Source organism: Carcharodon carcharias, chromosome 2 (genome assembly GCF_017639515.1).
Source record: "Carcharodon carcharias isolate sCarCar2 chromosome 2, sCarCar2.pri, whole genome shotgun sequence".
In the NCBI taxonomy this organism is placed as follows: domain Eukaryota; kingdom Metazoa; phylum Chordata; class Chondrichthyes; order Lamniformes; family Lamnidae; genus Carcharodon; species Carcharodon carcharias.
In genome coordinates this window covers 132505814-132517932 of record NC_054468.1, presented here as the reverse complement: position 1 = coordinate 132517932, position 12119 = coordinate 132505814, and the positions used below count along the sequence as shown (strand labels likewise).

The 12119-nt window shown below is 46.3% G+C and overlaps 1 protein-coding gene across 1 annotated transcript in view; it reads right to left on the bottom strand.

Moving 5' to 3' along the window:
* The window catches only part of entpd6 (ectonucleoside triphosphate diphosphohydrolase 6), a 58631-nt gene extending 48050 nt beyond the window's left edge, over positions 1–10581 (bottom strand). Inside the window, exons 1-2 of the mRNA XM_041183033.1 lie at positions 10512–10581; positions 7529–7820 (exon numbers count right to left, since the gene is read on the bottom strand). Of these exons, the coding sequence (XP_041038967.1) occupies positions 7529–7748 (220 nt within the window). The 5' untranslated portion in view covers positions 7749–7820; positions 10512–10581. The remainder of the gene's footprint in view (positions 1–7528; positions 7821–10511) is intronic.
* Between the last annotated feature and the right edge of the window lie 1538 nt (positions 10582–12119).

Sequence of the window (12119 nt, the reverse complement as noted above, 5' to 3'; positions counted from 1 at the left end):
CAGTTTACTGTCTCAAAAGAGCCCCCTCCAACTGTGCATAGTAGGCCATTCAGCCCATCGTGTATGCACCAGTTCGTCAAATAAACAATTTGCCTAGTGCCTTTCTCTGGCCTTCTCCCCGTAACCCTGTACATTATTCCCTTTTGAGATTAGAGTCTAATTCCCTTCTGAATGCCTTCATTGAGCCTGCCTCCACCTCACTGTCAGGCAGTGCATTCCAGACATTAACCACTCGCAGCATGAAGAAGTTTTTCCTCATGTCGCTTTCCCTTCTTTTGCCAATTACCTTAAATCTGTGCCCTCTTGTTCTCGATCCTTTCAAGAGTGGGAACTGTTTCTCCCTATCTTCTCTCTCCAGACCCTTCATGATTTTGACTACCTCTAACAAATCTCCTCTCAGCCTTCTCTTCTCCAAAACAGTTCATCTTCTCCAATCTATCTTCATAAGTGAAGTGCCTCATCCCTGGAACCATTTTCATGAATTTTTTCTGCACACTCTCCAATGCCTTCACACCTATCCTAAAGTGCCACGCCCAGAACTGGACGTAATACTCTAGCTGAGGCCAAACTAGTGTCTTATACAAGTTCAACATAACCTCCTTGCCCTTGTACTCTATGTCCCTTTAATAAAACCTAGGATACTGTATGTTTTATTAACTGTGCTTGCAACCTGTCTTACCACCTTCAATAACTTATGCATATGTATACCCAGGTCACTCTGCTCCTGCACCCTCTTTAGAGTTGTATCCTTTATTTTATATTGGTTTTCCATGTTCTTCCTACCAAAATGAATCACTTCACATTCCTCTGCATGGAACTTCATCCCCCACTTGTCTGCTCATTTCACCAATTTGTCTACGTCCTTTTGAAGTTCTACACTATCCTCGTCACAATTCACAATACTGCCAAGTTTTGTATCATCCACAACTTCTGAAATTGTGCCCTGTACACCAAAGTCTAGGTCATTAATATATATCAGGAAGAGCAAGGGTCCTAACAATGACTCCTGGGGAATTCCACTACAAACTTTCCTATAGCCCAAAAAACATCCATTAACCACGATTCTCAGTTTCCTGTCACTCAACAAATTTTGTATCATCATGTTTCTACCTTTTATACCATGAGTTATAGCTTTGCTCACAAGTCTGTTGTGCGGCACTGTATCAACTGCCTTTTGGAAGTCCATGTACACCACATCAACCCACTCTGTTAGCTATATAAAAAGCTCCAGCAAGTTAGTTAAACACGATTTTTGCTTAACAAACAGCTTTCCTTGATTAACCCACATTTGTTCATGTGACTATTAATTTTGTCCAAATTATGTCTAGAAGTTACCCCACCACTGAAGTTAAACTGATTGGTCTGTAGTTGCTGCGCTTATCCTTGCACCCTTTTTTGAACAAGTGTAACATGTGCAATTCTTCAGTCCTCTGGCACCACCCGAGTCTAAGCAAGACCGGAAAATTGTGGCCAGTACCTTTGCAATTTCCATTCTCGCTTCCCTCAATATGTTTGAATGCATCTCATCTCTTCCTTCTACTTCATCAACTTAAAGTACAGGTAGCCTATCAAATACCTCTTCCTTATCAATTTTAAACCCATCTATTGCATTGATTACCTCCTCTTCCACAGTGGCCTGGGTAGCATTTTCTTCCTTGGTAAAGACAGATGCAAAGTATTCATTTAATACCTCAGCGATTCCCACTGCCTCCATGCATAAATCCTGCTTTTGGTCCTAGTCGGCCCTACTCCTCCTTTTACCACCTTTTTAATATTTATATGCCTATAGAAGACTTTGGGATTCCCTTTTAGGTTAGCTGTCAGTATCTTTTCATACTGACTCTTTGCTTCTCTTATTTGCTTTGTCACTTTACCTCTGAACCTTCTATATTCAGCCTGGTTTCAATTGTATTATCCACCTGCCATCTGTTATTCTTTTTCATCTTAATCGTTATCTCTTTTGTCACCCAGGAAACTCTGGATTTGTTTGCTGTACTTTTCCCCTTCGAGGGGGTATACCTTGACTGCTAGACCTGGTTCTTGGGAATGAGGTAGGGCAGGTCGGTAGAGTATCAGTAGGAAAACATTTAGTGGACACTGACCATTGTATCATAAGGTTTAAGTTGGCCATGGAAGAGGACAAAGAACAATCTAGAGTAAGAATAACTAACTGGAGATAAATTCAATGGGGTAAGAATGTATCTAGGCTGAATAAATTGGAATCAAAGGTTGGCAGGAAAAATGGTAGCTGCATCAATTTGTCCTGCTACCTTTAAAGACATGTCTCTGTTGTTATACTTGTGAAATTTCTATGGTTATTATGCTTTAGGATTGTACCTTTTTGTTTATAAGATTACTATATTTTAGGACTTTAGCTTTAAATGTAGGGTACATGAAAGGACCTGTGAACTGTGTTGGAGTCTGACTGACAGTAAGCCTGTGTGGTTTAATTAATAGATACCAGAGAAAGACTCAATTGTTTTAATGTGAGGGAGGGGCAAGTTATTTATGCTTAGGTACAATGACAGCAATTTCTAAGCCTACAATGAATGGTCTGAGTCTCCCAAAGTCAGAAAGAAGTTGTGGATATAAAAATTGAAAACAATTATGCTATAAACTATCCCTTTACTTCTAAGGCAATTGGGATCAAGGATCGCTAGTTAACATTCCTACTTTGATGTAAAGCTCATGTGTTTCCCATTGCCATGAAAAGAATAGAGGAAGCCATTGTGAGATCAGGTTACAGGCTCCCCAGGAATATCACAGACAGACAGCACTTGCAGTTTAGTCTTGTGTGATCTGTAGCCAACAGAGTAGGAAGCAAATGATAGAACCAGCCAGGCCTGCACCTTAAGCAGAGAAAATGCTGACCCTATCGTTCACCATCCAGAACGCAAGTGGGGGCTTGCATTCAGATTGAAGATTGTGTTTGTGAAGAGTTAAAAGAGGCTGGACAATTTATTTTTTATTCATTCATGAGATGTGGGCTTCAGTGGCCAGGCCAGCATTTATTGCCCATCCTTAATTGTCCATGAGAAAGTGGTAGTGAGTTGCCTTCTTGAATCACTGCAGTCCATGTGGTGTAGGAACACCCACAGTGCTCTCAGGGAGGGGGTTCCAGGATTTTGACCCAGCAACAGTGAAGGAATGGCAACATAGTTTAAAGTCAGGATGGTGAGTGGCTTGGAGGGGTACCTCCAGGTGGTGGTGTTCCCATGTGCCTGCTGCCCTTGTCCTTCTAGATAGTAATGGTCGTGGTTTTTGAAAGTGATGTCTCAGGAGGCTTGGTGAATTCCTGCAGTCCATTTTGTAGATGGTACACATTGCTCCCACTGTGCACCAATGGTGGAGGGAATGAATGCTTGCGGAATGGGTGCCAATCAAGTGGGCTGCTTTGTCCTGGATGGTGTCAAGCTTTGAGTGTTGCTGGAGCTGTACTCATCTAGGCAAATGGGGAGTATTCCATCACACTCCTGACTTGTGCCTTCTAGATGGTGAACAAGCTTTGGGGAGTCAGATGGAGTTACTCGCTGCAGGATTCTTAGCCTCTGACCTGCTCTTGAGGCCACAATATTTATATGGCTGGTCCAGTTCAATTTTTGGTCAATGGTAACCTCCAGGATGTTGATAATGGGGGATTCAGTGATGGTAATGCGATCTAAAGGGTTAGATTCTCTCTTGCTGGAGGTGGTCATTGCCTGGCAATTATGTGGCGCGAATGTTACTTGCCACTTGTCAGCCCAAGTTTGGATATTGTCCATATCTTGCTGCATTTGCACATGGGCTGCTTCAGAATCTGAGTCGTCGCAAATGGTGTGGAACATTTTGCAAGGGTCAGTGAACATCCCCACATCTGACTTTATGATGGAAGGAAGATCATTGATGAAGCAGCTGAAATGGCTGGGCCTAGGACACTACCCTGGGGAACTCCTCCAGTGATGTCCTGGAACTGAGATCATTGATCTCCAACAACCACAACCATCTTCCTTTGAGCTAGGTATGGCTCCAAACAGCAGAGAGTTTTCCCCCTGATTCCCAATGACTCGTTTTGCTAGGGCTCCCTGATGCCACACTCAGTCAAATGCTGCCTTGATGTCAAGAGCAGTCACGCTCACCTCGGGAGTTCAACTCTTTTGTTCATGTTTGAACCAAGGCTGTAATGAGGTCAGGAGCTGAGTGACCCTGGCAGAACCCAAACTGAGTGCCAGTGAGCAGGTTATTGCTAAGCAAGTGCTGCTTGATAGTACTGTTTATGACCCCTTCCATCACTTTAATGATGATGGAGAGTAGACTGATGGGACGGTAAGTGGCCGAGTTGGATTTGTCTTGCTTTTTGTGTTTCAGCCTTATGCAAATGCTTCAGCCTTATCTTTGCACTGATGTGCTAGGCTCCCCCATCATTGAGGATGGAGATATTTGTGGAGCCTCTTCCTCCAGTGAGTTGTCTAACTGTCCACCACCATTCACTACTGGATGTGTCAGGACTGCAGAGCATAGATCTGATCTGTTGGTTGTGGAATCACTTAGCTCTGTCTTAAGGGAGAGGCCTCTTATTCCTAAACAATGTCCCCAAGTTCTAGTTCCCCCAACAAGAGGAAACATCCTCCTGTTATCCACCCTATCCAGACCCCTCAAGATCTTATATGTTTCAATAAGATCACCTCTCATTCTTCTAAACTCCAATGGGTATGTCAACCTTTCTTCATAAGGTAAGCTCTTCAGCCCAGGAATGAGTGAACTTTCTCTGAACTGCTTCTAACGCAATTCTATCTTTTTTCACCAAGGTCCTATACAGCTTCAATGAAATGAAGTGGCATGAAGCATTTCACCACTAAAGGGCTGTCATCTCCATCTTCAATGATAGCAGATGTTCATGGAGCCTCCTCCTCCAGTGAATTAATTGTCCACCACCATTCATGACTTGATAATCTTTTAAATGAAAACCAAATCAACAAAATTGGGATAAATCAGGCACAGCCCCTAATTCAGGTCAGCTGTAAAACCAAGAACAAAGTTTAAAGGAAACTTACAAACTTTAAATCAAAATGTGATTAAAGGGGTCAACAAAACACCCCAGTCCCCGCGGTGCCCACCGAGCACGGAAGGCCTCGAGAGTGCCAGCAGACACCGCGTGCTCCTTCTCCAGGGACATCCGGCAGCGAACGTAGCCGCGGAAGAGGGACAAACAATCGGGCGGGACTCCCCCGTCGATCGCTCGCTGCCTGGACCTGTTAATGGCCAACTTGGCCAGGCCCAGGAGCAGGTTCACGAGGAGGTCCTCCTCCTTCCCGACCCCCTTCCGCACCGGGTGCCCATAGATCAGGAGCGTGGGGCTGAAGTGCAAACAAAACATCAATAAAAGGTTTTTCAAATAACTAAAAAGGGAGTGCAGCCTACAACACCCTATGTATACTTGGTCCACGGACTCCACAAGACCGCAAAAAGGGCATGTGTCCTGAGAGTCCGTGAACCTATGCATCCTCTTATTATAAGGGACTGCTGCATGCAACACCCTCCAACCCAGGTCCCCGATAGAAAGGGGGAGGACACCTCCGTAGAGGGCCTCCCATCGAGGGCCTCCGCCGCCGGACGGCAACAAGGCACGCCAGGGCGTGTCCGGTCGACGGACAAGGGCGAGAAAATGGAAGGTGTGCAGCAGCAGTCCATACAAAAAGCCCCTCTTTGCTGTGCCAAAAGGCACAGAGGGCATGTCCCCGAGGCGGCTCATATTGCGGGGCACCAGCACCCGAGGGAGGGTTCGGGGCTTGGGGCCAATGTGGAATTCCGTCCGAACAGGGAAACGCTCAGACGGAAGACCACCGCGCACCTGGGCCACCTCAAGACCCAAAATAACGTCGGGTCCGAGCACGACCGTTCTCAGGTCTTGGATGGCATCGGCTGCGACCTGGACACTCACAGACGCGCGTCGCGCCAACTCCTGCGGGAGCATCCAGCCCAGTCCTCCGCCACCCAGCACGTCCCCGATCCTGGTCACCCCTGCGGCCACAGCCCTCCTCTCCGCCAACCACTGAAAAGGACGGAGGGGCGGATTCCTGAGCAGCGGCTCTCTGACGATAGCCGCTACTCCTGACGGGGGAGAGCTGCATCGCGAGGCGACCACTTTCCAATTCATGACTTGATGTGGCAGGACTTCAGAGCTTAGGCTGATTTGTTGGTTGTGTATCGCTTAGCTCTGACTATCACTTGTTGTTTATGCTGTTTGGCATGCAAGTAGTCCTGTGTTGTAGCTTCAGGTTGACACCTTGGTAGCAATGAGTGGGGGATATGGCAGGCCATGAGTTACCGATTGTGATGGAGTACAATTCAGCTGCTGCTGATGGCCCACAGCGCCTCATAGATGCCTGGATTGGCTAGATCTGTTTGAAATTTATCCCATCCCGTAGTGCCACACAACACGATGGAAGGTATCCTCAATGTGAAGGCAGGACTTCGTCTCTGTCTGTGCAGTAGTCACTTCTACTGATACTGTCATCTGCGGCAGGCAGGTTGGTGAGGATGAGGTCAAGTATGTTTTGCCCACAGACCTAGTCCTATGTCCTTTAAGACTCAGCCAGCTCGATCTGTGGTGGAGCCACTCTTGTTGATGGACATTGAAGTCCCCCAACTGGTACCATTGTGCTGCCACCTCTGCTGGGTCTGTCCTGCAGTTGGGATGGGACATTGGGGTACCCAGGTATGGTGATGGTGGTGCCTAGGACATTGTCTGTAGGTATATTTCCTTAAGTATGACTATATCAGGCTGTTACAACAATCGACAATGGTTTCATGGTCATCATTAGACATATAATTCCAGATTTTTATTGAATTCAAATTTCACTATCTGCATGGTGGGATTGGAACCCAGGTCCCCAGAGCATTACCCTAGGTCTCTGGATTACTAGCCCAGCGACAATACCACTACACCACCACCTCCTCCTGATTTACCTAGCTTTAAACTAGAGGAAGAAGTCTACAGTGTAAATCTCACAGTGAGAAATAGTTCTGGGATTAAGAGTTATCTGGCTGGGACAGAAAAAAGGAAACAACCCATTGGAAGCTAAGAACAACTGTGAACTGTTTGTGATAGGAACTGTAATTCCATGGAGAGTGCAACCTGTGATAAGTAAAAAGAAACTCTAAAGTATATGTTGCCTACAAAAGAAAACAATATTTAGTCAATGGTGTTTGAAATCATATGATACAGACAAAGTTTTAAAACATGAAATCCTGACACTTTATACTGTCCTGTTAACTGGAAGTTTGAATTTCTCTTTCCCTATGGAGATCATAACAATGTGAATCCACAGATCTCTGTTCCTGCACATGCCTTTAAAATAGCATAATTTGAATTCCTTGCAAAGTTCTTGATCTCAGTGACAAGACACAAAGACTATGCAGACATAGAGCAGTATTATCATAAGCTAAAGCTGCTGATTGCAGTAGGAAGTATTACAGGAGGGATTATGTTTCTCAGTATCAATAGCTGCATTTTAGCCAATTTTCAAAATAACTGGAAGTGAAAACTTACCGCTTGGCATCTTGGTAAACTTGAAGACATGGATGCGCGTCCCAGTACTGCCTGCATCAAACATGATTCCGTAAAAGTCTTGAGGGGTAGGTTGTTTGAGTGTTGCCTGTATAGTGAATCCAAGTCCATTTTGTATTCTTTGAAAAGGTTTCTTTAGATGTAAGTATACGAATAGGCATATGAAAAGGACAAACACATATGCAACTTTTGGTACCTTCATGGTTCGCAACAGTTAAATACATATTTTCTTTGCTGCAGATTCATGCATGGTATGTACAATCCACTATGGAATCTGTAATAAAAATCAGTTAAAACAATTAACCAATTTCATATATAATGAAGACTTATTTTCTCAAACTGGAAAGTAGAATACCTCATCTTTAACTAGCCAGGACAGCGCAGCTTTGCAAAATTTTTTATCAAGGTGGCAAAAGTTAAAACCTAAAGACAATGCAGCTTGAGATACATAGGAAGCAACCAATCCAAGCAGTCAGTACTAGATCACACATGAAAAGTAATGTGCACTGAAAGTTAAGCCATGGAAGTGCATGCTGCAGTGCTGAGGCAAGAGTGCAACCAACCAAAAAGTGTAGGAATTAGATCTGGCCTTACCTGGCCTATATGTGACACCAGCCCTACATCAAAATGGTCAATTCTTAAAGGCCCTTTGAAGTGGTGTGAGAAATCACTCAATTTAAACTTGGGCTGGGCAATTAGTGACAACCTTGCCAGAAATATGCACATCACAAGAATGAATGAAGAACAAAAAAAGACGTGACCCCTGCACAAGCAAAACTAATGCAGAACTGTACTGGCCAAGGGGTCATGACCAGTTTCTTCATCTTTTGATTAGTATCATGGGGACATTGACAATCTGTTTAAAATGTCTGGTTGGTGTAGACCAAAAGTACAAGGCATGTTTAAACGACTGACAACCTGAAGATTAACATTACCAGCTTGGCTGTTGGTAGGACTCTTACCTCTGAGTCAGAAAGTTGTGGTTTCAACTTTCATTCCAACAGTTTGAGCACAAAATCTAAGCTGACACTCTGGTGCAGTACTGAAGGAGTGCTGCACTGTTGGGAGGTGCCATCTTTTGGATGACATGTTTCCCCAAACAGAAAATTGAAAATTATCAAATAATCTGCTTAGTGATGTTGTTTGCGATATCAATATAGACCACAACGATGGGGAGTAATTCACTGTTCTTCTTTAAAACAGTGCCATGGAAACATTTACGCCCACCTAAGAGGGGAGAGGGTGAGTATGTTTAATATCTTATGTAAAAAATAACAATGAAGCACTCCCTTACTCCTGTAATGCAGTATCAGTCTAGATTATGCGATTAAGTCTATGGAGTGGGACTACAACATCCAATTTACAGCCCACAACGTTCTGACTCACTCTATTACCACCAAGCCAAGGCTGACATAATGGTTGCAAAGACAGATTTTGCACAGAGCTATGGAATAGAATAAATTACACTAATGGACTTTCTATTCATGATGAGTCAGAGAATGCATAACAGTATTAAAACATGCATGATGTCATTGGGCTATTATAACAATGGAGGTTAAAAAACATGGAATTCGGGCAATTAATGTGAGTCGATAATACAAAACTCTGCCAGGAGAGACAAAATCTAGTGAATGGGAAGCAGCTTAAGATGGAACATGAAAACTACCTGGACAAACAAGGCTAGGGTATGATTTAATCGTCAACCTCATAGTAGGTATTTTAACTGAACAACAGCGCTGGGGATAACTTGTAAACTCTGTACGGTTGCCAACCGTTTTCTTTTCATTAAAAATGAATTGAAGCTGCATTGAAATGTTACATGAGTTTAATTGAGTGTATTCCCTCCAGAGTTTCTCTGCAGCTGAAATTGCAACTTTTGACAATTCAACACTGTTAACGCACTCTTAAAAAAGTGACAGTGAAAAGTATCTAAAACTCCTGATTATTTAATAGGTATTTGGAGTCTGAGGCCCAGCATTCAGGTGAAAGGTTCTACTGTCAGCTGCTTAAGTTACAGAAGCGGCTGTTAGTTGCAGAGAATGAATACAGTACTCCAATATTTTACTGCTAACAAAACTGTCAAGGCTTAGGGACGACTCAAACGATGCAATATATCCCTTCCCCGGCAATTTAATTCTGATCAAAATGTCATCACTAAGAGGAGGGTGGGGGGCTCTAGGGGAGGGGGCAGTGGGAAGAGGGGGGGGGGAATGTCCCGGGAAGGGGGGGTCCCGGGAAGGGAGGGGGTCCCTGGAGAGGAGAGGGAGGGGGTCCCCGGAGACGGGAGGAGGAGCCTTGGGAAAGGGGGGGGGGGGGGGGGGGGGGGGAGTGGTGAGAGGGGGGCCGGGGCGGGGAGGAGGAGTGGGGCCGGGGGGCGGGGGCGGGGGGGGAGAGAGGGGGGAGGAGGGAGAGGGGTGAGGGACCCGGGGGAGCGCGGGGTGAGAGGGGGCTGGGCTGGGCTGGGCGTGAGAGGGGGCTGGGCTGGGCGTGAGAGGGGGCTGGGCTGGGCGTGAGAGGGGGCTGGGCTGGGCGTGAGAGGGGGCTGGGCTGGGCGTGAGAGGGGGCTGGGCTGGGCGTGAGAGGGGGCGGGGGGGCTGTGAGAGGGGGCGGGGGGGCTGTGAGAGGGGGCGGGGGGGCTGTGAGAGGGGGGAGGGAGGAGTCGGGGGGGGGGGTGTGAGAGGGACCCGGGGGAGGGGGGAGGGACCCGGGGTAGCGCGGGATGGGGTGGGGGGCGGTGGGTGACATGAGGAAGGAAAGTCCGGGGTCAAGGTCCGGGACTCGGGGTTGGGGAAGGGTTACACGTGGAGTGTATGTATTTCCGGGAGACTTCGTGAGGGGATGAATTGGGAGGGAGCGCGGGCAAACCTGGAGACCTGCCCAACAGACAGCGCCAAGCGACTCTCACCCGCCGCCGCCGCACCCGACCCGAAACTCGCTCAATGAAAACCCGCTTTCGGTCACCTACCAATCCCAGCACCAGCCATTGCCGCCATCGACTCTGAGCGTTAGCTCAGCCGGGATCCGCTCATGCCCGCGCCTCGCACTCCCGCGGAGCGCGCACCCAACACCCGGGCCGCCGCCGGGCGCACGCGCCCCAACAGCGCATGCGTCATTAAGCCAAAACCGTGCGGTACTGAAAAGAGAAAATGCTGGAAATGCTCAGTTTATTGCAGCACCTGTGGGGAATTCACCTTTCATCTAATCGGCTTTGAGCAAGGAGTGGGTGGGTCAAGGAAGGTCTGTGGTAGGGTGAACGTCAGGAAACAGTGAATGACAGAAGTTAAAACAGAATTACCTGGAAAAACTCAGCAGGTCTGGCAGCATCGGCGGAGAAGAAAAGAGTTGACGTTTCGAGTCCTCATGACCCTTCGACTGAACTTGAGTTCGAGTCCAAGAAAGAGTTGAAATATGATTTATTTATTATTATTATTTATTTATTATTTCAACTCTTTCTTGGACTCGAACTCAAGTTCTGTCGAAGGGTCATGAGGACTCGAAACATCAACTCTTTTCTTCTCCGCCGATGCTGCCAGACCTGCTGAGTTTTTCCAGGTAATTCTGTTTTTGTTTTGGATTTCCGGCATCCGCAGTTTTTTTTTGTTTTTATGACAGAAGTTAGTTTTCCAAGACCAAAGGGAATGGTGACCGGACAAGAAACAAAAGATGTGCCAAGAGCAGGTGTGCTCCCTCTTTTCCCGTTACATCCATGACTGTATTGGTGCCATGTCCTGCTCTCGCCTTGATTTGGAACTTTTTCTGTCAGGTTGTTAAGGTTTGCAAGATCCAACAATTCATGGGTACCCACACCCCTCCAGGGATCTCTCTTATCCTTCACTTCCCTCTGACCACACCCTTCTTCTAATCTCACCCCTTGCCAGATATTCACAATACCCTCTGAACTTCCCCTTTCTGACACTGAATGATCTGTCCTTAGTAAAGGACTCAGCCTTATCCCTTTATGCACCTACCTTAATGAATTTTGAGCTCGGCATGACGTTGAGCTCTTCTTCTGTCGCCTTCACCTCTGTGTCCAATTCTTTGGACAGGAGCCCTCCCTCCTGCTGAATGGACTTTTTCACCCATCTCCAGTGTTCTCCCTACACTTGGACCCCTCCCTCTGACCCCTTAGCCTCTGTTGATCTTTTCATTGAGAACTGCTAGCGTTGACATTATTTTTCTCAATTTCTCTGCTTCCTTTACTTACTCTAACCTGTCTCCCTCTGAACTTGCTGTACTCCATTCTCTCAGGTCTAACCTTGCTGTTGTTATTAAGCCTGCTAACAAGAGGGGTGCTGTTGTTGTCTGGCAAATTGACCTGTACCTTGAAGAGGCTGAACGCCAACCATCTGACACTTCCTCTTTCTTCCCCTGGGCCACGACCCCACCACTGAACATCAAGCCATTGTTTCCAGAAAACTCATTGACATCATCTCTTCTGGTGATCTTCCATCCACGGCTTCCCAACTCACACTTCCCCATTCAGCTCACTTCTACTAAAAAATAAAAAATACCTGGAAAAACTCAGCAGGTCTGGTAGCATCGGTGGAGAAGAGTACAGTTGACGTTTCGAGTC